The sequence below is a fragment of the Cetorhinus maximus genome, chromosome 13, assembly GCF_964194155.1.
Source record: "Cetorhinus maximus chromosome 13, sCetMax3.hap1.1, whole genome shotgun sequence".
NCBI lineage: Eukaryota > Metazoa > Chordata > Chondrichthyes > Lamniformes > Cetorhinidae > Cetorhinus > Cetorhinus maximus.
The window spans coordinates 33308287-33333383 of record NC_135891.1 but is presented as its reverse complement, the minus strand read 5'-3'; the positions used below and the strand labels follow the sequence as shown (position 1 = coordinate 33333383).

Genomic DNA, 25097 nt, shown 5'->3' with positions numbered 1-25097 from the left:
TTGGTAGGGAGAATAAGGAGGTCACATAATTGTTAGAAAACAAGTATCTAAATGGGGCGGAGGTGCAGATATCTGGGGGTATAAATACATAAACCACTAAAGTTAGCAATATAGTTAATAAGGTCACAAAAATAACAAAACGCTGGTTAATTCCAAAATAAAACCATAATATGCTAGAAATGCTCAGCAGGTTTTTTTTATTCATTCATGGGATGTGGGTATTATTGCCCATCACTAATTGTCCTTGAGAAGGTGGTGAGTTGCCTTTTTGAACTGAAGTCCATGTACACCCACAGTGCTGTTAGGTAGGGAGTTCCAGGATTTTGACCCTGCAACAGTGAAGAAACAGCGATATATTTCCAAGTCAGGATGGTGAGTGGCTTAGAGGGGAACTTCCAGGTAGGGGTGTTCCTATCTGTCTGCTACCCTTGTCCTTCTAGATGGAGCTTCCTAATGATGATGTTCCCATGTGCTTCACCAGGTTAACACCTCATTTTTAGATATACCTGGTACTGTTCCTGGTATGCCCTCCTACACTCTTCACTGAACCAGGGTTGAACCCCTGGCTTGGTGTTAATGATAGAATGGGGCAAATGCTGGGCCATGAGGTTACAGATTGTGGTTGAGTACAATTCTGCTGCTGCTGAAGGCCCACAGCGCCTCATGGTTGCCCAGTCTTCAGTTGCTAGATCTGTTCGAAATCTATCCCATTTAGCACGGTGGTAGTGCCACACAACATGATGGAGGGTATCCTCAATGTGAAGGCGGGACTTCGTCTCCACAAGGACCATGGCAGTGGTCACTCCTACTAATGCTGTCATGAAGAGATGCATCTGCGGCAGGTAGTTTGGTGAGGATGAGCTCAAATATGTTTTTCCCTCTTGTTGGTTCCCTCACCACCTGCCGCAGACCCAGTCTAGCAGCTATGTCCTTTAGGAATGGGCCTGTTCGGTCTGTGGTGGTGCTACCGAGCTACTTTTGGTGATGGATATTGAAGTTCCCCACTCAAAGAACATTCTGTGTCCTTGCCACCCTCACTGCTTCCTCCAAGTGGTGTTCAACATGTAGGAGTACTGGTTCATTACCTGAGGGGGCAAGAGGCGGTACACATGGTAATCAGCAAGAGGTTTCCTTGGCCATGTTTGACCTGATGTCATGAGACTTCACTGGGTCCGGAGTCGATGCTGAGGACTCCCAAGGCAACTCCCTCCCGCCTGTATACCACTGTACCACCACCTCTGCTGGGTCTGTCTTGCTGGTGAGACAGGACATACTCAGGGATGATAGTGGTGTCTGGGACATTATGTGTAAGGTATGATTCCGTGAATATGACTACGTCAGGCGGTTGCTTGATTAGTCTGTGAGACAGCTCTCCCAATTTTGGCACAAGCCCCCAGACGTTAGTAAGGAAGACTTTGCAGGGTCGACAGGGCTGAGTTTCCTGTTGTCATTTCTGGTGCCTAGGTTGATGCCAGGTGGTCTATCCGGTTTCACTCCTTTTAGACTTTTTGGTAATTTGGTACAACTGAGTGGTTTGCTAGGCCATCTCAGAGGGCATTTAAGAGTCAACCACATTGCTGTGGGTCTGGAGTCACAGATCAGGTAAAGTATTTTTTTATTCGTTCATGGGATGTGAGCATTGCTGGCTAGGCCAGCATTTATTGCCCATCCCTAACTGCCCTCAAGAAGGTGGTGGTGAGCTGCCTTCTTGAACCACGACAGTCCATGTGGTGGTGTAGGTACACCCACAGTGCTGATAGGGAGGAATTCCAGGATTCTGACCCAATGGCAGTGAAGGAACAGCAATATATTTCCAAGTCAGGATGGTGAGTGGTTTGGAAGGGAACTTCCAGGTGAGGGTGTTCCTATCTGTCTGCTGCCCTTGTCCTTCTAGATGGTAGTGTTTGTGGGTTTGGAAGGTACTGTCTAAGGATGCTTGGTGAGTTCCTGCAGTGCATTTTGTAAATGGTACACACTGCTGCCACTCTGTGTCGGTGGTGGAGGGAGCAAGTGTTTGTAGATGGGGTGCCAATCGACCCGCTGTTTTGTCCTGGTGTCAAGCTTCTTGAGTGTTGGCTTCTTGAGTGTTCATTCCTAAAGGGCATTAGTAAACCAGATGGGTTTTTACAACAATTGATAAAGGTTTCATGGCACAAAAATAGAAAATGTTGGAAAAACTCAGCAGTTTGGCAGCATCTGTGGAGGGAGAAACAGAGTTAATGTTTTGAGTCCATGTGACTTCTTCAGAGCAGAAGAGAGGTAGAAATGTGATGGATTTTATACTGTTGAAAAGGGGGTGGAGCAGATGGAGCAAAATAGAATGTCAGGAATAGGTGGGATGTCACAAGACAATGGGAGTGTTAATGGTAGTGATAAAGACTAAAGAAGATGCTCATAGTGGCATAAAGGTGAGATAGGTTAATAGCATAACAAGGGTCTGCACTCTCTGAAAGCAAAACATAAGAACAAGTTACAACGGCCCTGTGGGGGTGGGGGGAGGGGGTTGGGACAAAAATTGAAAAGATATGATCAAAATGGAGTACAGAGATCATCGTCTGAAGTTGTTGAACTCAGTGTTAAGTCCAGAAGGCCTATTTGGTGCTGTTCTTCCAGCTGGCTTCACTGGAACATGCAGCAGGATGGAAATGTCAGCATGAGAGAATTGAAGCAACAGGAAGGTGGGGTTCATGCTTGCGGACTAAACAAAGGTGTTCTGCAAAGTGGTCACCCAGTCTGCATTTAGTCTCCCCAATGTACAGGAGACTACATTGTGAGCAGCAGCATTTAGTCTAGAAATCATGGTCATCATTAGATTTTTAATTCCAGATTTTTTTTATTGAATTCAAATTTCACCATCTGCCATGGTGGAATTTGAACCCGAGTCCCCAGAGTATTACCCTGGGTCTCTGGATTACTAGTCCAGTGACAATACCACTACGCCACCACCTCCCCCCTTGAGGCAGCATCTGTGGAGAGAGAAACAGAGTTATGTTTCAGGTCATGGACCTTTCTTTAGAGCTCATACTTTTCCAAGCACCAATTAATATTACCCTGAACGACTGTCTCAAAGTTTTTCCACCACCGACATTAGGCTGACTGGCTTGTTGTTTCCAGATTTATCCCTCTTTCTGTGTTTTTTTAAACAGACATGTAAAATTCACAATCCTCTGGCACCATCCCCATATCCAAGGAGGATTATGGTCAAAAGCTCTGCAATTTTTACCCTTAATAACCCAGGATACTTACCCTCTAGACCAGCGAACTGCCAACCTTTTAAGCATCTCTCTCTATTTTTACTCTATTTGGTAGCATCCTTTTCTCTAGTGAAGATACATGTAAAGTATTCATTTAGCACCTCAGCCATGCATTCTGTCTCCTCACGATTAACTCAATTTTGGGCCCTAATCTGGCCCACCCTTCCTTTGACTACCTTTGTACTATTTGTGTAGGGGAGACAGTGACATGGTGGTAATGTCACTGAACTGGTAGTATAGAGATCCATGCTAATGCATTGGGAACATGGGCTCAAATCCCATCATGGCAGCTGGTGGAATTTAAATTCAATTAATCAAAAAAATTTGGAATTGAAAGCTAGTCTCGCTAACAGTGACCATGAAACTATCATTGATTGTCATAAAAACCCTCTGGTTCACTGAAGTCCTTTAGGGAAGAAAATCTGACATCCTTACCTGGTCTGGCCATCATGTGACTCCAGATCCACAGCAATGTGGTTAACTCTGAGTGGTCAGGGCCGCTCAGCTCCTGACCTCATTCAGCCTTGGTCCAAACATGGACAAAAACAGCTGAACTCCAGAGGTGAGGTGAAGTGAGATGAGAGTAACTGCCTTTGACATCAAGGCAGCATTTGACCAGATTATGGCATCAAGGAACCCTATCAAAATGAAGTCAATGGGAATAAGGGGGAAGGCTCTCCACTGGTTGGAGTAATACCTAGCACAAAGGAAGGTGGTTGTGGGAGATCAATCATTTCAGTCCTGGGTCTTCGCTGCAGGAGTTCCCCAGGATAGTGTCCTAGGCCCACCATCTTCAGCTGCTTCACTAATAACCTTCCTTCAATCATAATAAGAAGTAGAGATTTTTACAGGTGATTTCACAATGTTCAGCACCATTTGCGGCTTCTCTGATACTAAAGCAGTGCTACTAGCTCAGCAAGACCTGGACAACGTTCAGGCTTAGGCTGATAAGTGGCAAGTAACATTCACGGCACACAAGTGCCAGGTAATGGCCATCTCTAACGAGAGAGAATTTAACCATCTCCCCTTCACGGTCAATGGCATTCCCTGAATTCCCCACTATCAACATCCTGGGGGTTACCATTGACCAGAAGCTGAACTGTGGCTACAAGAGCAGGTCAGAGGCTGAGAATTTTGCAGTGAGCAACTCACCTCCTGATTCCCCAAAGCCTCTCCACCATCTACAAAGCACAAGTCAGGAGTATGATGGAATACTCTCCACTTGCCCGGTTGAGTGCAGCTCCAACAATGCTCAAGAAGCTCAACACCATCCGGGACAAAGCAGCCCGCTTGATTGACACCCCATCCACCACCTTCAACATTCACTCCTTCCATCAGTGGCAGCAGTGTGTATCATCTACAAGATGCATTGCAGCAACTCACCAAGGCTCCTTCGACAGCACCTTCCAAACCTGCAACCTCTACCAACCAGGGCAAGGGCAGATGTATGGGAACACCACCACTTGCAAGCTTTCCTTCAAGTCATGCACCATCCGGATTTGAAACTATATTGCTATTCCTTCATGCCGCAGGGTCAAAATTCTGGAATTCCCTTCCTAACTGCACTGTGTGCATTCCCACAACACATGGACTGCAGTGTTTCAAGAAGGCAGCTCACCACCACCTTCTCAAGAGCAATTATGGATGGGCAATAAATGCTGGCCTAGCCAGTGGTGTCACATCCCATGATCCCATGAACGAATATAAAGAAATCTATAACTGCCCTTTGAAATGGCCTAGTAAGCCATTAAGTTCAAATGCAATTAGGAATGGACAACAAATGATGGCTTTGCCATTGACTCCCACATCCCATGCATGTTTGTGTGTGTCTGGCTCTTGAGTTGACTTTTATGTTAGCTGCCAATCTATTTTTAATACTCTCCCTTTGGTCCTCTTATTCCCTTTTTTTAAACCTGTGTACTTTTTAACATTCAGCTTACTTCTCCACTGTATTAAAAGCCTTATATTTGGCATTATGAAAATAACTTATATTTATAGAACCTTTTACCACTATCTCTCAGGAACATTGGAAAGTTCTTCAAGTACAATTAACTATATTGAAGTGTGGACAGACATTTACAAATATACTTTTAACTTCTTAGTTTTGTCAGAAAAAAGGTCTAAGAAGAATTAAGGATGGGATAGTTGGAAAGACAAAAAGGCACAGAGAACATAATCAACCAAAGTTCAATAGCTAAAGGGAGTCACAGGTTACTTTTGCATGTTAAGCTTTCCAAATCTCAGTCATAGGAGGAAGGACAGGCAATGTGAGTCCAAATAAAGTCCTCCATGGATCCAGAATCTGAGCCAACACAACATACTAACTGGGAAATAGGTATCGCTTATTTGCTAAATCAATTTGGTCATATACAAAAAGCATACAAAATACAAAATGCAAACAAAAAACATTCAATAGACAATCATGTTTTTTTTCTATTTCTTTCCACTTCCACTGTTAACTTATTGTCTCAAATACTCTTTTGGTTTAAAAGGTTAAGCACCATGATTGTGTTTGAGGCAGAACAAACTTGGATATTATTTGGGGTTGACAAAGAAGTGCTCACAACCATTTATTTGATCTTAGTAACAATGTACTTAATAATTTAAGTGTATGTTAGGCAATGATACTGAGCCGAATGTAGTTAGTGATAGGAGTCTGAGAATCGCATTATAATGTTGGGATGTGGCGAATTAGATATTATCTCGATTGCCTGAGCTTAACTTTATAACTTAACTATTTTTTGGACTTGTTAGTATCAGTTCAAAAAGATTGAACTTTTCAAGTTTTTCAAGGGAGAGGGTGTAGATATCAGCCAACTGCAGTTATGAAAACAATAAAACCGTTACTCACATTAATCGCGGTGGCTTTGAAACAATGGAAAGATTCCATTACCTAAATGATCAAGCCGTTGATACAGAATCTTAAGCCAATGAAGATGGTCCTTGTTGATTTCAACTAACTTTGCTGAAATATCCACTGTGGGTTAATTAAATCACGAAAAATATATTGTCTATATACAGGCTTGAGGGGCAGAAAATGCTCTCTCACATTTCTCTTTTATATGTAAACAGAAATGGTAAGCTGTGCTTATATGACAGCAACAAGCTGTTTACCAGCTTGGCTTTGAAAAGCTTAGAGAACTGGTGACTTTTTTCATATGCAAGGAGCACAGAGAGATTGGCTGTTCTCACAGTGAAAACTATCCTGTTCATTCATACATTGTGTATCAAATAAACTAGCTGCTGGTTTGAAGTTTTACCTCAACTTTATAAGAGTCTGTTTTAATCAGTCTGTTGTAAAGGGAGAATATGTGAGGCAAGACATGATACATTTCAATAACCAATATATAGAGCAATAGTTGTCTGTTACAATTCCAAGGTCATGCCTTTAGGAAAATATCGGATAGAAAAAAGTTGCACCCCATATTGTAGAGGATTATGGGTCCAACTAATAGGGTGACTGGTGACATTGAGTCCAAGAGCAAAAAAAAATGACAATATGAAAAAAGCAGGTTGATCAGGGTTTGGCACCTGAGGATTACACATGCTTCTGGCCAAGTTCAATTTGTTTACTGGAAGTCATTGGAGATCTGGATCTGTGGGCGGTGTTTTGAACTATGCCATTCAATTTTAATTGTTTTAATTTTCTTTGCGGTTAATGTGGCTTTGATTTTAACAAAACCACACTCTATATAAATTTTGGTGTCAAATCACTAGAATTTAATGTCACCATTGTCTATAAGCGACTTGACTTCCGAGTAGATTAAAAAAGGTTAGACATTCTGCTGGAACCTATTTGATCTCATCAGATTTTAATTATATATTATCTGCAACAATGGAATACTAGCTTTGGATAGTTAAAAAAAAGTGGCGCCTAAATACCGATGAGCTGAAGAAATAGATACTTTAGGCTGTGGCGGGGTCCAGTTCTGAGCTTCTGATGTTTCAATAGACCATTCTCTACCCTCAGCTAAGGCAGCAATCTGAAAACCAGTAAGAAAAATTAGTGCATTAGTGTTGTCTCTCAATGACAGATGAGACAGCTTGCAATTTTTTACTCGTAATTTCATGACATATTATGGATCTAGAGTTTTTTTTTTAAAAACTGCATTAATATGAATGTGTACATTGTTAATGATGCAGAAACTAGGTGGTTGCCAAGAAACAAGTTGAAAATGTATGCTGAACCACAACCTTCACTATTTGCTCAAAGTAACAGAACATATATAAGACAAAACAACAGAAATGATGCAAAAACATTGTTTTTAAACATCTCCCAAAAATATCCTAATGTTCTTTATATGGAATTGTGGGAAAAGTCACTGTAGTAGTTATTTTCTGAATTGATTAAAATTATTTCTTGTTTGGTTGCTAATTATTAATAAGAGAGGCAAGCAGGTGCTCATCCAGCCTCAAGGTGTGGATCATTTTGCATCGCTGAATATGCACAATATTTTCTTAAGGATATACACATCTTGGATATTCTTAATGACAACATATTCCTTATGATGTCCCACTGACAACATGCTGAAGACACAGGTAAACAAGCTATCACAGGAACTAGCAAAAATAGGTAAACAAATGTTTAGAAGTTTAATACAAAGCGCAGATATAGACATTTATCGATCCCAATTACTGTCTCTATTTTCCACCTGATTACATTCCTGTGAAATGCCTCGGTATGTTTTACTAAAGGGGTTATATATAAATGCAAGCTGCTGTTGTCAATCTTGTATTATGAAATGCAACAGCATAAATCTAACCACAACTACCCCATACTGTCCTTCAATTTGTGTGCTTTATCCAATATTATAGCATCTATTCCAATGTCCGAGTTTAGGGCAGCACAGCATGTTTAGTCTGAGTAGTTAAAACTTACATATCAGGAGGGTTCAGGATCAATCCCTAATCTGTGCTAAGTTAATTGGTCTCAGTCAGGTGATAGTTAGGCTTCTGTGAAACTAAACTATCGCTCCTAGGTTAGAGAATGAAAAGAATTGGGAAGACTTTCCACTCGTGAACACAATGCAGCAGCCCTTGTTGGAAGTCTGTACATGTTGACAATAATTAAATGACAAAATCAGCAGCCAATCAAATAGGTAGCCAACACAACATTCAGACACAGTAGAAGCTCCTTGGCCAAGATTCCATAAGGATAATAATGCCCATGAAATTTTACCCTAGGAAGGGATCTTCTAAAAGAACTTTCAGTAAATCAAGCTGGCAAGCAAAGTGCAATTACTATTTGCACATTTCTGAAAGTATTTGATGGTTAATTTAAACTCTGATATATAGGCTTGTCCTTAAAAGGTTGCTTTCTTGTCAATAGGTTTTTGTCAAAAGTAGATGAATATTTTGCTTAAAATCAGGTCACCCCAATGTCAGATGACAGCAACACGTGCTTTGTGAACCTCTGGACAGATTAATCCATGTTTATTTTTCCATAGCATTTTCCTATGTTTCCCAAAGTATTTCACAGACAACAAAAGAGTGACAATTGCTCTTTTCAAATAGTGCCATGAAAATCATGTGGGACACTGGGCAGGGAGATGTGACCTTGGTTTACCCAAAGGACATCATTTCTGGCAATGAAGCACTCTCTCATATCCATGATTGGAGTTTGGACCCAAAATGTTCTGACTGAAAGGCAAAGTTGCTCTCAAGAGGTATGTTGATACTTAGAAGTTTAATTTAAATAGGTTATTAATTCTTACAAAAAAGGTACGTAAATGCAGCACAGGTACTTTTTAGAAAATAAACAGCTCATTAACATGCATCTGTGCAGCAAGACTATGGATGACAATATATGAAAACTTGTTATAGACAATCATCATTAACTAGCGACAAACATAATGAAGGACAATTTATGCTTTTAAGTCATATTTTAGTACAAATATTGAGGCATGTGATGCATCACACTTATCTGCCATAGATATTATGATCACTTGTTGTATGGCAACTGGGCAATAAACTAAAGATGACCAAATGTATCTTAAGAGGAGAGTTATGACAAACGTACTCTTTTGAAGATTTTGACATTTTAGAAATATCCTGCACCAAAGATTTTGCAACCAGTGGAAGCTAGGATCAGGTTAGAGAAACAAAACAAGAGTTTGAGCTGAACATTGTAAGTATCAAAGCAATGATAAATGAAAGGCATCGAGCTTAATTACAGTTTTGCTTAAAAAGATTATATATTTCAATCTTTGGAAGTTGTGCCTGATGCAGTCAAATTTATTTTTAACAAAAAGCCTCAGAAAGTCTCTTTATCCCTCTAATTTATGACCATTAAAAGCATATAATCCACTTTACAGTAATAACTATAGTACCTTGTCTCTGTAAAAAGCTGCAGCACGACTATTATACTTCTCTTGAAGTGACCAACATGGATCATAATCCTGTAACTCCAGAAATTGGCGGAATTTTGCATTGCCTCCAACTTTCATCTTCTCCAATTCTAAATCTTTCCATTTATCCATGGTGGCAGACCGTACAAAGCTAGAGGACAGTAGGAAACTATTTTATTTTATCTGTTAAATGTACATTAGATTCTCAAAGTTTTTGGAAAAAAGATTGGCCCTATATATTGAATAAAACACATAGTTTTTGTGAGATCAGCAAAAAGAAAGTAACTCTGCATTCACAATAATCGAGACATTCAAACATAGTTTGAATTTTATGCCAAATTATTTCCACCAGAAACACTGCAAGCTGAGACCAAACAAACCAAAAAATTTCTTTCTAAAAAATGAAATGAGTACTAAGTCTGTTTCCCAATGATGCAATTAACTTATCCAAATTGAGTTCAATTGGCCTACTCATTCCATCTTCCTTTGTGCTAGGTATAACTCAAATTGTCATTTCTAGCAAAGCACGATGTGACAGAATGGAGTTAGACATAGGTCGACATTGGCCTTTCACTTCTGATCGCCAGGTTCAAATTCAGCACATGCTGATGGGTTGCAAATTCCTCTCTCTCTTAAGGTCCTTTGTGAAACAAGTTTGGGCAGCTCCAATCTGTTTCCTCGTGAACATGGGTCTACAACAAAACATACCTTTCAGTACTATTTGGTAATCTCACTCAGAGTGACAACAGAATGGTTGTTGGGGTTAAGTCATGTCGTTGGGGTAGAGTACAGTGTTGATATGCTTGACCTGGAGTGCACTGGGACTCTGAAATAAGAGTTCCATTTCTTAACAGCGACATACCTGACCATTATTTTTACAAAAAGTGAAAAACCTGCTTCACCAAATCTAACACTTAAAATATTAACATTTCTTAATATTGTACCTATTTAGTAATAGTGTCCTCTCTGTCCTGAATGTATTAAATGCTTGTTAGGGTTCAGTTCGGTCACATTATGGAGCATCATTCAAGTGGCCATTGTCATATGAGTCTCGACATGCCAGCAGACTTTTCAACAATGTATGCATGTCCGAAAAGGACAAGTATTGGCGGTAGAACCAGGACCTAATTTTTCACTGTGCCCAATCAGGGACATTAAGCTATGGCAGAGTTACAATGGTCTATATAGTTCAGCATTTCATCAGACAAATCAACCAAGGAATCAATATTTAACTTCCGTTTTGCAATTAATTTTCCTTTTTTTAAACCCATGCTTATACCTGAGGTGAACTCCTAGACCTCTGTGCTTTCCTGAGCACTCAAGACAAATCCATATTCCATAGGTCACACTGACCCACTGTGGATTGAAAGCTCCACATTCAAAGCAAACCTAGAAGAGAGAAAATAGACATTATACAAAACATAACAAAATAGAAATATGGTGACATTCTCCATCAAATACTATCAATTTGGTTTCTTAAGACATTTACAGTAATCAAAGCCAATCATTTGTGGTTTTTGTGGAAGCTGGAGAAAATTTTCAAATACTTACATTAACACAAATTAAGTTTGACTTGTTCAATCACCATATACCAACAGTGTAAATTATAAACTAATAACTGGGCTTTTTAAGTAGAGGCATAAGGAGCAAGTAAGTAATGCTAAATCTATATAAGACACTAGTTCAGTCCTAGCTGGCATACTGTGTTCAATTCTGGGCACATAATGTCAGGAAGGATGTGAAGGCTTTGGAGAAGATACAGAAGTGATGTAATTGAATCATTAGAGGGGTGAGGGATTATAGTTTTGTGGAAAGACTGGAGAAGCTAAGGTTTTTCTCCCTAGAGCAGAGAAGGCTAAGGGGAGATTTGACAGAGGTGTTTAAAATTATGAAGGGTTTAGGTAGAGTAAATAGAGAACCTGCTTCCGATGGCTGAAGGGTCAATAGCAAGAGGGGACAGATTTAAAATAATTTACAAAAGAACCAAAGGTGACATGAAGGAAAATTGCCATTACACAACAAGTGGTTAGGATTTGCAATGTAATGCCTGAAAGAGTAATGGAAGCACATTCATTACATAAGAAATAGGAGCAGGAATAGATCAGGTGGTCCCTTGAGCTTGATCTGCTATTCAATGTGATCATGGCTGATCTTCTGCCCCAACTCCACTTTTCTACCACTTCCTCAATTCCATGAGAAGCTAAACATCTGTCTACCACAGCCGTAAATATATTCAATAATGGAACATCCACAATCCTCTAGTATTGACAATCCCCAAGATTCACAACCATCTGAGTGAAGAAATTTCTCCTCATCTCAGTCCTAAATGATCGACCGCTTATCCTGAGACTGTACCCCATTGTTCTAGATTTCACAGTCGGGGGAAATAACCTATCTACCCTTCAGAAGCCCCTTCAGAATCTTGTATCTTTCAATAAGATCACCTCGCATTCTTCTAAACTTCAGTGAGTATAGGCCCAATTTACTAGCCTCTCATGATAGGATAACTCTCTCATTCCAGGAACCAATCTAGTCAACCTTTGCTGTACTGCCTCCAATTCAAGTATCTTCTTTCTTCCTAAACGGCACACATTACTCCAGGTGTGATCTCACCAAAACCCTTTACAAATGTAGCAAGGCTTTCTTACTCTGATGCTTGTTCTTATTCAATCGTAGCTTCCAAAAAGGAATTAGATAAATACTTGAAGGAAAAACAAATTGCAAGGATATGGGGAAAGAGCTGGAAGAGTTGACACAGGCTCGATTAGCTGAATGGGCTCCTTCTGTTCTCTACTATTCTTTGATTCTATAATAGAATCACCAAAGAACTGGTAAATAACCTATTAATATAATCAAAACTGACTAATTCGGTGGTCCCAAGAATGACCATGAGCTTAAAAAAATTGAACAGATCTTGTATTAGAATAGGGTGGTGGAGAAGGAAGGAGAAGGAAAAGAGCTGACTGAAGAAAGAACACACTGAATGCATGCCAAATCATTGCAACTAACTCACTGATGTTTGAAAAGCGCTATCTTAAATAAATTCTAGTAAGCTAACTCATCTGTATAAAAGTATTTTAATGTATTAATTGCAGCTTTTCAACTGTAACAAATAAAAAGCTTTCATGTTTACATTTTCCTTAATTGTAGTACTATAGTAAAATGTTGCAAAATGTGCCAAAGCAGACAACAGTCTCCAATAAAATAAGTTTATTCAGTAAAATTTTATTGAATTGCATAAAATAATTATGCAATAGAAAATATATTAGATTGTAAAACTGTGTACAAATGTGTACTAACAGCACCCATTGTCTAAACAAACAAGTTAAAGTTACTGGTTTGAAATGTCACAATTTTTATTTTTTTCCTACAGCCTCAATTGTTTTGATACATAAAGATCCAAGATAAAATGCTTAACTCTCTAAAGACTTGTGAAACATTCATGTTTCAGTGAATTCAAATTGTTTTTAACAGCAGGTTATGTTAACATTTTCTTATGGTTACATACATTGTTTTCATCTTGAGTCCTCACTTCTTTGAGGACTCGCCTTGTTCTTGGACTTGCCATGGTGTCTGGAAGCAAAAGGAGAAAACAATTACAGCACAGTACATCACTTTTGGATAGTTACTGTTCAATCAGAGCAGAAAAGGAAAAACATGGATTATTACACTGCCTAAAATGCCATTTTCATTCCATTATCAATAAAATAATAAGCATAGTCACAGTCTAGTAAGAATTGTTATAAATAAGAAAAACTGCAATACTGGAAATCTAAAATAAAAACATAAAACACTGGATATATATAACTGGTCAGTCAGCATCTGTAAAGAGGCAGGTTTTGATGTACTCTTCATCAAAATTGAAGCCCAGAAGACAATTAAGCATTTTGGCAAGGTTAGAAAGAGAGAGAAGGAGAGATAGAGAATGAACAATAATGGCAGTCAGGACCTTAATGGATTGAATGACCTGAAAACTTCCTTACAGGATGATCACTGAGATAATGAAGCTAAAAGAAAGTTAACATAGCCAAGGCACTGAAAAAACATAAGAGAGAGCCACACAAACAGAAAGGATATAAGATGATAGGGGAAAGTGAGCAAAAAGGAAAGAGAAAGCTGTAAATATAGATGTGAAATTACAACAGAAAACAATAAGCATACCAGTCCAGAAAATGAATAACAGGTCAACATGACAAGTTCAAAAGCCTGGCCGCACTGCATTCTGATGACTTTGACATCAATTTACCTCTTCTCTTGCTGGACCCACAATACAAGCATCTCCTGTCATAAAACAATTGAGGATATAGCTACAGCGCAAAGTCACTAATGTCAATGTTAAAATCAGAGGGCTGCAGAGTACACAAGAGAAAGACTGGTAACGAGATTTGTTTTTACAATGAAACACTTACTTTTTCTCCCTCCCCCTCCATCCTTAACTTTTGCTTTGAACAATATTGAGTGTTACATTCAATAATTTTCAGTGGTTTATCAAAAGTATTTTTTCATAATTTATTGAAATGACCTAAGTCAACCAATGTCCTAAACAATAATGCAGTAGAATACAGTTTAGCTGTGTAAAAATACAAAGCAGCAAATGCTAAAAATCTAAAATAAATGCAGAAAATGCTAGAAATACACAGCAAAGTCAATCAACATCTGTCAGGAGAGATAGGTTATAGCCTACATTTTCTCCTTACAAATGCTGATTAGCCTGTTGTGTAGTTCCAACATTTTCTTTTTTTTTATTTCTGTCTAAGTACAGTTTAGCTTAGTTGGTAATGCTGTCAGGTTATGGAATCAACCAGTGCCATTATTTGATCAAATAGTCTAGTCTGACAGTTCAATGCAGTACTGACAGAATGCTACATTGTCAGAGATGCCAGGCAAAACCTTAAATCAATATATCTCAGGTGGTATTATTGAGAAAGAAACAGTTCTCCTGAGGTCTAAACCAACCTTGCCCCCACAATCAACACCATGCAAAAAAAAAAGGTTACTTGGTCATTCATGTCATTGCCATTTTGGGACTTTGCTGTGTACAAATTAGCTGCCAGGCTTTCTTGTGATAACAGTGACTGCATTTCAAACAGTAACTCATCGGCTGTAAATTGCATTGGGACAACCTGAGAATGAGATAAGGTACCACGTAAATGCAATTTTTAAAATTCCTTTTAAACTTTTGAAACTGAGCTGTGAAGGAATTAGTCTAGCATGGCGCAGCAAAAGTTATACTGTATCTCTAAGCACAAAGGTAGATCCATTCTGTGCCTTTCCTTGGAGTTTGTATTGAAAACAGAAATAGTGTGGCACTGCCTATGCACCATTTCTGCCTCTTAATGTTGTATGCTAATGTGCAGACAGTCCTGCTGTAAATGTACGAAAGAGCTTTTAAGTCTATCTTTGGCACTGGATTGTAGTGACTAACATGCTTACGTTGTAATTTTGACACAATTGAGGAGCACAACCAGCATGCTTCGAAATGCACAGGTAAACTCATATTATACAGGATTACATTGGGATCCAGCACAGGAACAGACAATTTAACCTAACCAATCCATGTCGGTGTGTATGCTCCACTCGAGCCTCCTCCCATCTTTTCTCATCTAAATGTACCATCGTAACCAAGGGAATACCCTTCTTCATACATTTGTCTAGCTTCCTTTTAAATGCATCTATACCATTCACTTCAACCACTCCCTGTGGTAGCGGGTTCCACATTCTTACTGCTCTGGATAAAGAACTTTCTTCTGAACTCCCTATTGGATTTCTTGGTGACCATCTTATGTTCATGGCCTCTAGTTATGTCTTCCCCACAAAAGTAAATATTCTCTCTGTATCCACTCTATAAAATCCTTTCATAATTTTAAAGGACATTAGGTCACCCCTCAGCCTGTCAATCATTTCCTGATATGTATACCAACGCATTTCTGATATCATCCTTGTAAATCCCCTCTCCACCCTCTCTACACAAAACCTTTCCTAGCCAAAATGAAACACAGCAAAATACCCTTCCTGCAAAGATTCTGCTGCGTCAACACAGATCAGAAAGCTTCTTGGACTAGATGAGCCACACAGATCAAGAAGCTCTCAAGAATTGGTCCCAGAATTGACCCCAAATCTGTGCTGAGCTCGAAAATCTCACCCAAGGTGGCAGCTGGGTTACTGTGACTCATTTTGAGACCCAGGCTGATAGGGAAAATCAGGTTTAGCCATGATCCACACATCCTCTCCCATTGTCAACTGATCTACTAACATATCAAAGTTTGTACACAAATAATGGATGGAGGTCATCAGGTCCAGGGAATCTATCAGCTTTTAGTCACATTAATCTCTCCTGTACATTTTCTTAACTAATGTTAATTACTTCAAGTTCCTTATTCTCATTGGGTTCTTACTCCCCATTATTTCCAGTAAAGGGAAAAAACTTGTACTTAGTTACTGCCTTTCATTACCACAGGATGTCCAAAAGCACTCTACAGCTAATGAAGTGCTTCTGAAGCGTAGCCACTGTTACAATGTAGGAAATGCAGCGGCCAATTGCAAAAGGCAATCTCCCACAAATAGCAATGAGGTAATGACTGCATAATATGTTTTGTGATATTGATTGAGGGATAAATACTGGCCAGGATGCCAGGGAACCCCTCTGCTCACCTCAAAACAGTGTCATGGGATCTTCTACATCCATCTAAGAGGACAAATGGAGTCTCAGTTTAATTCTTCATCCAAAAGGTGGCAACTCTGACAATGCAGCACTTCCTCAGTATGGCACTGGAATGTCAACCTTGATTTGTGTGCTCAGATGTTGAGTGGAGACTTGAACCCAGAAACTCCAGCCTCAGAAAGGAGAGTACAACCAACTGTGCATAGCTAAAGAAATTAAGTTTATTGAATTGGGGACAGAGTTGGGCAGATCATTGCACTGCAGCCATGCAGGTGGGTCATCAGCAGGACAAGCTTTACACACGCAAAAATTCCTTTCAACAAGGCAGCAAACGCCTGGGCATCACCCCGGATTGTATTTTCCTTATTCATTAGTTTAAGGCATTCGAGTATAGTTTAGTACATGTTTTTTGTATCTTTTACTGTGAAGTGAGATACAATAATTTCATTGGTTAAAGGGTAGACCATTGGATTTGGCATTCATGAGGACTCATTGACCTAACCACACCATGATTTGCACTCATGGTGCAAAAAATATGAGATGAGGACTGTTATGATCCAGCAGTTTGGTAAAGCCGAGTTATTTACAAATCCCAGAGGGAAACTTTAAACAACTGTCATAACCTATATTTTTTAAGTGGTATGTTTGTGATGCAACTCTTAAATTCAGGAATCGGATCACCAGTTCTTGAGTGGTTTTATATTAGACTAAATGAAACATTTTATTAATTTGCACAAGTTAAATATATGCACATGGCTACAAATTAACTATCATAACTTTTAACAAATTCCCAAACTAATCTCCATTAAGGAAACAGCAACCCATAGACTTAACCAGACACCAGGGAAAGCATTTTCACCGTACAAATTCAAAATGAGTTCTTTTCACTTTGGTTCCTGTGGAGACAGTTGTAGGCTTATAGATACTTTGATCTTACATTGCCTCTGCCCTGCACACATGAAAACTGAAGTTATACCTAGCACAGCTCACTGAATGTAAATTCTAATTGCATCACCAGCCTCTTCTAACAATAACACCCTTTTCATAGTACCAATTTTTTTAGTAATATAAACATATTGCTTGGTATCTGCTAGCTAGCTAACAGATTTCACTCACCTTCTTGAATGCTCTATTCAAAAAAATGCAAATGCACTCTACCTCTCTGTTTACATCTCAAAACTAGTACACATCAAAGCACCCAGACTGGCTGGCTTTGATCCAATTAAGACAAACCCACAGACTAAACCTCTATTTTAAAAGAAAAATATTTTCCAATAATATTTTGTACATTAATAGCATCATGACAAGGAAAGCAGGTTCAATTTGCAGCAACGTACTGCTCCAGAAAATTCTGGGCCAATAATTATCTATTCAGAATTTCTTTTGCTCAGTATTTGAATTACTTTTATCTACTGATTTTTAATAATATACTTCAAGTCAATAAAAGTGAAAGGACATAAACTTCTGCTGTCATGTTATCTTTTCTGGTCCCACTCTCCCAGGGTTTTGTTTAGATAGTTAACACTCTAATCAGTTGAAATATTAAGTAACTCTCAAATTATAATTAAACATTCTTGAACTTTTAATATATTTTACCTGAGATTAAGAAATAATTAAGAAATATTGATTGTTTGGTCAGTGGAACAATACTATCATTGACTGTCATAATCAATCCACTAAATCTACATTAATCGAAAACATCAAAATTAACTCTATGGTTAGTTAAGTAACCATATTTAATCAATTATCAAAATAACCAAACTTAATTATTAAACACAACTGACAACAGCAGTGTGATAAATTTGATGATTTGCAATATTTTTCACAGCTTCAGCTTAACAGACCAGTCAATTTTTTTGTTTTATTCATTCAGGGGATGTGAGCTTCGCTGGCTAGGCCAGCATTTATTGCCCATCCCTAATTGCCCTTGAGATGGTGGTGGTGAGCTGCCTTCTTGAACCACTGCAGTCCCTGTGTAGGTACACCCACAGTGCTGTGAGGGAGGGAGTTCCAGGACTTTGACCCAGCGACAGTGAAGGAACGGCGATATATTTCCAAGTCAGGATGGTGAGTGGCTTGGCGGTGGTGCTGTTCCCATGTGTCTGCTGTCCTTCTCCTTCTAGATGGTAGTGGTCGTGGCTTTGGAAGGTGCTGCCTAAGGAACCTTGGTGAGTTCCTGCAGCGCGTCTTGTAGATAGTACACACTGCTGCTACTGTTCGTTGGCGGTGGAGGGTGTTTGTGGATGGAGTGCTAATTAAGCGGGCTGCTTTGTCCTGGATGGTGTCAAGCATCTTGAGTGTTGTTGGGGCTGCACTCATCCAGGCAAGGTGAGAGTATTCCATCACACTCCCGACTTGTGTCTTGCAGATGGTGGACAGGCTTTGGGGAGTAAAGAGGTGAGTTACTCGCCGCAGGATTCCTAGTCTCTGACCTGCTCTTGTAGCCACAGTATTTATATGACTAGTCCAGTTCAGTTTCTGGTCAATGGTAACCCCCATGATGTTGATACTGGGGAATTCAGTGATGGTAATGCCATTGAATGTCAAGGGATTATGGTTAGATTCTCTCTTGTTGGAGATGGTCATTGCCTGGGACTCGTGTGGCGCAAATGTTACTTGCCACTTGTCAGCCCAAGCCTGGATGTTCTCCAGGTTTTGCTGCATTTGAACATGTATTGCTTCAGTAGCTGAGGAGTTGTGAATGGTGTTGAATACTGCACAATCATCAGCAAACATCGCCACTTCTGACCTTATGTTGGAAGAAAGGTCATTGATGAAACAGCTGAAGATGGTTGGACCTTGGACACTACCCTGAAGAACTCCTGGAGCTGAGATGACTGACCTCCAACAACCACACCCATCTTCCTTTGTGCTGGGTATGATTCCAACTAGCAGAGAGTTTTCCCCCCCGATTCCCATTGACTCCAGATTTGTTAGAGCTCCTTGATGCCACACACGGTCAAATGCGGCCTTGATGTCAAGGGCAGTCACTCACCTCACCTCTGGAATTAAGCTCTTTTGTCCATGTTTGAACCAAGGCTGCAATGAGGTCTGGAGCTGAGTAGCCCTGGCTGAACCCAAACTGGGTGTCAGTAAGCAGGTTATTGCTAAGCAAGTGCCACCTGATAGCACTGTTGATGACCCCTTCCATCACTTTACTGATGATCGAGAGTAGACTGATGGGGCAGTAACCAGCCAGGTAGATACCAGTGTTGTAGCTGTACTGGAACAGCTTGGTTAGGGGCAAGTTCTGGGGCACGGCAAGTTCTGGAGCAGAAGTCTTCAGTACTATTGCTGGAAAATTGTCAGGGCCTTTGCAATGTTCAGTGCCTTCAGCCATTTCTTGAGGTCACATGGAGTGAATCAAATTGACTGAAGACTGGCATCTATGATGCTGGGGACCTCTGGAGGAGGCTGAAATGGATCATCCGCTTGGCATTCCTGGCTGAAGATTGCAGCAAGTGCTTTGGCCAAGACGTGTTGGGCTCCCCCATCATTGAGGATAGGGATATTTGTGGAGACTCCCCCTCCAGTGAGCTGTTTAATTGTTCGCCACCATTCACAGCTGGATGTGGCAGGACTGCAGAGCTTAAATCTGATCCGTTGGTTGTGGAATAGCTTAGCCCTGTCTGGACTACTTGCTGCTTATGCTGATTGGCACACAAGTAGTCCTGTGTTGTAGCTTCACCAGGTTGAAACCTCATTGTTAGGTATGCCTGATGCTGCTCCTGGCATGTCCTCCTGCACTCTTCATTGAACCACGGTTGATCCCCTTGCATGGTGGCAATGGTAGAGTGGGGGATATGCCGGGCCTTGAGGTTACAGATTATGGTTGAGTACAATTCTGCTGCTGATGATGGCCCACAGCACTTCATGGGTGCCCAGTCATGCGCCGCTAGATCCGTTTGAAATCTATCCTATTTAGCACGGCGGTAGGGTAACACGATGGAGGGTATTCTCAATATGAAGACTAAACATCGTCTCCACAAGGATTTTGCGGTGGACACTCCTACCAATACTGTCATGGACAGGTGCATCTGCGGCAGGCAGGTTGTTTACGAGGATGTTTTTCTCTTGTTCCCTCACCACCTGCCGCAGACCCAGTCTAGCAGCCATGTCCTTTAGGGCTCGACCAGCTCGGTAATTAGGGGTGTTACCGAGCCACTCTTGGTGATGGACATTGAAGTTCCGCACCCAGAGTACATTCTGCACCCTTGCCACCCTCAGTGCTTCCTTATGGATGATACTGATTTATCAGCTAAGGGGGGGGATAATTAACCTTTCCATGAGACTTCATGGGGTCAAGAGTCGATGTTGAGGACTCCCAGGGCAATTCCCTCCCGACTGTATACCACTGTGCCGCTACCTCTGTTGGGATGGTGATGTTGGCGTCTGGGAAATTGCCTGTAAGGTATGATTCCGTGAGCTTGACTATGTCACGCTGTTGCTTGACTAGTCTGAGACAGCTCTCCCAATGCTCCTGTGACAAGCCCCCAGGTGTTAGTAAGGAGGATTTTGCAGGGTCAACATGTGCCAGACCAGGTAAGGACGGCAGATGAACCACTAGTGAACCAGATGGGTTTTTATGAAAATCGACAATGGTTTCATGTTCATCATTAGACTTATATCTGTCGTGGTGGGATTCGAACCTGGGTCCCCAGAGCATTACCCCTGAATCTCTGGATTACTGGTCCAGCAACAATATCACCCTGTTGGTGATAACTGATTTCTCTGAATCAACTTCCCCAGTCTAATTCAGGATATCCTGCTTCCCTTGGTGCCTTGTTGAACCAGAAATTTGGTATTTCATCCATACAGCCACAGTAGCCCTTTTAAGCAGTTTCTGTGAACCTTGCTGATTCCAGCAGTTGTATCTGGTGTTTCTGATTGAAGTGGATCGACTCTGTTGCATGTGTCAGCTTCATACCACACCAACATGCCCTATATTGTTTTGTCTGCCATTTTATAAACAGAGTAGGGCTGTTCACACGCAGTTGAATTGTAGAGTTTGTGGAAGGCCAGAAAAAAGGTATTGAAATATTTGAGTCTAAAGGTGACAAAAGCAAAAGATAAGGATTTCAATAAGGGAAGGGCTGAGTTAGGGGGTGCAGGCATGCAATGTACATAAAATAGTCAGACCCAAAGATGGAAAGGATGTGGAATTTGAACCTCTGCTTAATGTCAAAAGAGTCCTGGCTGGTCCAAGTGGTCATGCAGGAGATACATGGATCTAACTGATAAAGGGACACAAAACTTACGCCATCAGCATTTTCTATACATCCCCAATCTCTCTCTCCATTTCTTCAACTTGTATCCCATTTTGCACCTACTAGGACCCAAAATGTAAAAGCTCCACATATACTTCTCCCACCATTTCCTCTTCAAAATCCCTTCAGTCTGCTTTCTGTTTTGCCCACAGCATTTAAATGGCCTTTGACAAAGGCATTAATTACATTCCTTGTGACTACAATTGTGGGAAGTTATCCTTCCTTGCCTCTTTGATCTTTAAATTTTTTTTGTCACGACTGATTACTTCATTTAATCCTTTTTTGAAACCATCTTATCACAGTTCTACAATTTCATCAGTTTATCCACATTTAGCTGGTCAACTTACACCCATGGGCCTAGAAATTTGTATCACATCGAAAGTTAGGCAGAGCACAGTGCACATGCCTAAAATGGTTAATGTCAGGACCACAGGGGAAAACCAATCTGATCACATTCATACACTGCCAGTGAGCTGCAAGATGGAGGGAAATGTGGGATACTCACTAAGGCACTGAGGGTCTAAAGTAAGGGCTTTGGGAAACAGGAGAGAGAGGTGAAGAGGAAGAGGGAGTCCTGTTCTTCCTCACACCACTCAGGCAAATAGAAAACTTTTCATTTACATCTGGGTAGCAGGCGTTAATAATCCCTTTAAGGGCCACTGGATTAGCTGCTGTGTATTTGATAAAATTGTCCTTATCTTGCACAGCTCATGATACACACATCAGGACACAATTTCACAAAGGATTCCATCAAAAATAATGAATCACTCCGAATATCAACTAACCAAAGGAAAACAATAGCATTACTGCAGAAAATGTTTATTAATAAACAGCATGAGAAATTAATATAGTGGTACATCAATAATAATGGAGAAGTGCAGAAATTTGATGGCAGGTGGGCAGAAATCCGATTACCAAAGGAACCTCCAGTGGGTCTCTCAGACTCTCTGACATCTGGGGATTCCAGGTTGAAAATTTAAGCCTTAGCCATGACTGGGGCTCAATCCTTGCCCCTTCCATTCCTTATCTACATGCTGCCTTGCGAGGTATTACTTGAGCAATGAAGTCCACCTACGCCATCTAAGTCCACCTCGTAGCGCTACTCTCAACTGCATGATTACTACTGTGCTGTTTGCTTGTTTGACAAATTGTTTTTCCAACCAAACACTGACAGGACTGAAATCAATTTACTCGTCAGAAACTTCACACTTAAACCTAGGTTCTATCCCTCTCCCTGGCTGCTTGTTTAGAAGAACCCGACAGTTTGAAACTTGTGTATTTTTTGAGCCTGAAATAAATTTCAAATTCCCGTACACTATCCATTACTTTATTATCCCTTTACCATTACCCAATCCCTGCTTCCCTGATACCCTTTTCTCTGCTTTTGCCACCCTAAGCACCGCCATGACACAGTCTCACTACATCCTCCTCCCAGCTCCCCAAATTCTCCCCTCTTCTACCTTCCCAAATTGGTTGGAGTCATATCTGCCACCTCTTCACATTCTGGAATGCAATCCCCAATTCCCTCCATGTCAAACCTTTTCAACTATTCATTCAGTGATATTTTTCCTCCACTCTTTGGTCTTGGTCATCCCCATTTTGTGAAGTGCTTTGGGGTTCCTTGTTACGTTAAAATCACATTATAACTGTAGGTTGCTTTTACGAATGGCACTGCATAGCAGCTCTACAACATGGATGTGACAATAAAAAACAAATCTAGCACATGTACCACAACACAAGGCTATACGCTATCACAGCACAATGTTTTACAAGTAGCTATTTAAACAGAAGAGACATGAATGACATTAAAGGCACTACGTAATGTTAAAAGCCCAAGACTCTTCCTTAATAGGCATAAGGAAAACTGACAAAGCCATGAAGGAAAAGCTTAGGAGTAACCAAAATAATTGGTCAAAGAATTAAACCTTGGGCAAAGGGAGTAACACAAAGAAGGCTATACAATGTAAAATGGAATTAAACATGCATCTAAAAACGAAGGATATAAATGGATAAAATGATTTGAAATTAGAGTAGACAGCTCCAAGTAAAGAACTAGTATCAGCACAGGAATGTCAAATGGTTGCCTTTTGTGCTTTAAAGTTCAACAATAGTAGGTAACAGATCACATACGTTTTTGTTTGATTGTAAAAGATTCACTCTAGGATGTCATTTCCAAATTTTAAAACAGGAAAAGGTGGAAAATATACAGCAGTTCATTCAAAGCCTGTAAAAAAAAGAGAAATGATGGATCAATATTTCATCCGAACTTTTCATCAGCTTTTTATTCGAGGTGGAGCTGGGTGAATTTTTGATGGACAAGGGAGTCAAGCTTTATGGGGGTCGGACAGGAAAGTGGAGTTTGAGACCACAATCAGATCGGCCGTGATCTTATTGAAAAACAGAGCAAGCTCGGAGGGCCGAATGACCTACTCCTACTCAAAAGTCCAATGTTCCGAACTGGTTTCAAACATTATAATTTCTCTTTAAAATTGTCAGCACTTCTGGTGAAGACCAGTCTAATAGTCCAAACAAAAACTGTGAGCCTGACATTTCTATTTACAAATGCTCATGGAACTGCTATTTATTTCTAGCATTTCATAATTTTGATTTGTTCTTAATACATTTCAATTCTGCTCTGGTGCAAACGTGGCAGAACAATTATGGTCTCTGGCTTTATGGAAGTGCTGACTGTCCGAGTAAGTGGCGAAGGGGCAATGGTGAAGGTTTGTGTACCTGCACAAGCCTAACTACTGGAGCCAATTGAGAACAATACTGAAAATACAGGATATGGCTGAACAGCCCAGCGTCAGCCTCCTCCTCTCCCTGAAGACACAGTGAACACCGGCACTAGGCCTCAGCCGCCAAACACATCCTAACTTAGTCATCGTCCCGATTGACAGACAGGCACCGTAGACCAATAGGAAACGCCGCTGTCCCCCTTCGGCCAATCAGCTGCCAGGGATGGGCGGGACATGGCCGCCATTGCATTAGGTTGAGTTACTCGCTACCGGCGTTTTTATCCCGCTGACAGACAGAAAGACTCACGAGCACGAAAAGCCGCCTAGTCATCCCTCAAAACTCACCCCTTTCAGTAGCACCAGGTCTCGTCAGAAAAAAATGTCGTCTCAAAATGAAAAAGAACCGAGTCTGAAACCCGCTGATCAGTCCGACATAAACTGCTCAGAAAGAGGCGGCCGCCATATTGAGGACGTTGCATTTGCAGAGGCTTTTGGGTAAAGTGGCCTCTGCAAAGTGTTGAGTGATGATGTGTTTAACTGGGTGGAGGTGTGTGTATGAGGTATCAATGATGAGTACATAAGATATCCAATAATACATACAGGTACATTAATATTTACATTAACTCCTACTTGTCTCAACCCATGTGATACAACATTTTTGTCAATAAATCCCTCTTTGCTAGGATACTATCAGGGGTACTTGCAAATAAAGCAGTTAAATTTGATGCATATGAGTAAAGATCTAGAAGCTGCACGTCTGAAACCAAAAACAAAGATTGCTGTCATTCAGCATCTTGTGGCAAGAACAGAAGAGTTAATAATGGACAAAA

The 25097-nt window shown here is 40.5% G+C and overlaps 1 protein-coding gene, 1 long non-coding RNA gene and 1 other non-coding gene across 7 annotated transcripts in view; 1 reads left to right on the top strand and 2 right to left on the bottom strand.

Moving 5' to 3' along the window:
- The window catches only part of LOC144688533 (uncharacterized), a 69053-nt gene extending 55995 nt beyond the window's left edge, over positions 1-13058 (top strand). The window contains exons 5-6 of the long non-coding RNA XR_013578430.1: positions 8769-8920; positions 12975-13058. This is a non-coding gene — a long non-coding RNA (uncharacterized LOC144688533). The remainder of the gene's footprint in view (positions 1-8768; positions 8921-12974) is intronic.
- The window catches only part of arfgap1 (ADP-ribosylation factor GTPase activating protein 1), a 43331-nt gene extending 18567 nt beyond the window's left edge, over positions 1-24764 (bottom strand). For 2 of the 5 annotated variants that reach the window (XM_078555233.1, XM_078555229.1), the window contains exons 1-6: positions 24613-24764; positions 23660-23753; positions 13110-13174; positions 10881-10990; positions 9584-9752; positions 7137-7237 (exon numbers count right to left, since the gene is read on the bottom strand). In XM_078555233.1, coding sequence (XP_078411359.1) covers positions 7137-7237; positions 9584-9752; positions 10881-10990; positions 13110-13169 — 440 coding nt within the window. In that variant the 5' untranslated portion in view covers positions 13170-13174; positions 23660-23753; positions 24613-24764. Of the gene's footprint in view, positions 1-7136; positions 7238-9583; positions 9753-10880; positions 10991-13109; positions 13175-13762; positions 13831-23659; positions 23754-24612 lie in introns of those variants that run through there. The other 3 variants (XM_078555232.1, XM_078555231.1, XM_078555230.1) reach the window with 3 other exon arrangements.
- Positions 16505-16646, bottom strand: LOC144689277 (U12 minor spliceosomal RNA). The gene has a single exon (XR_013578615.1). It is a non-coding gene; the product is annotated as a U12 minor spliceosomal RNA (small nuclear RNA).
- Positions 24765-25097: the final 333 nt, after the last annotated feature.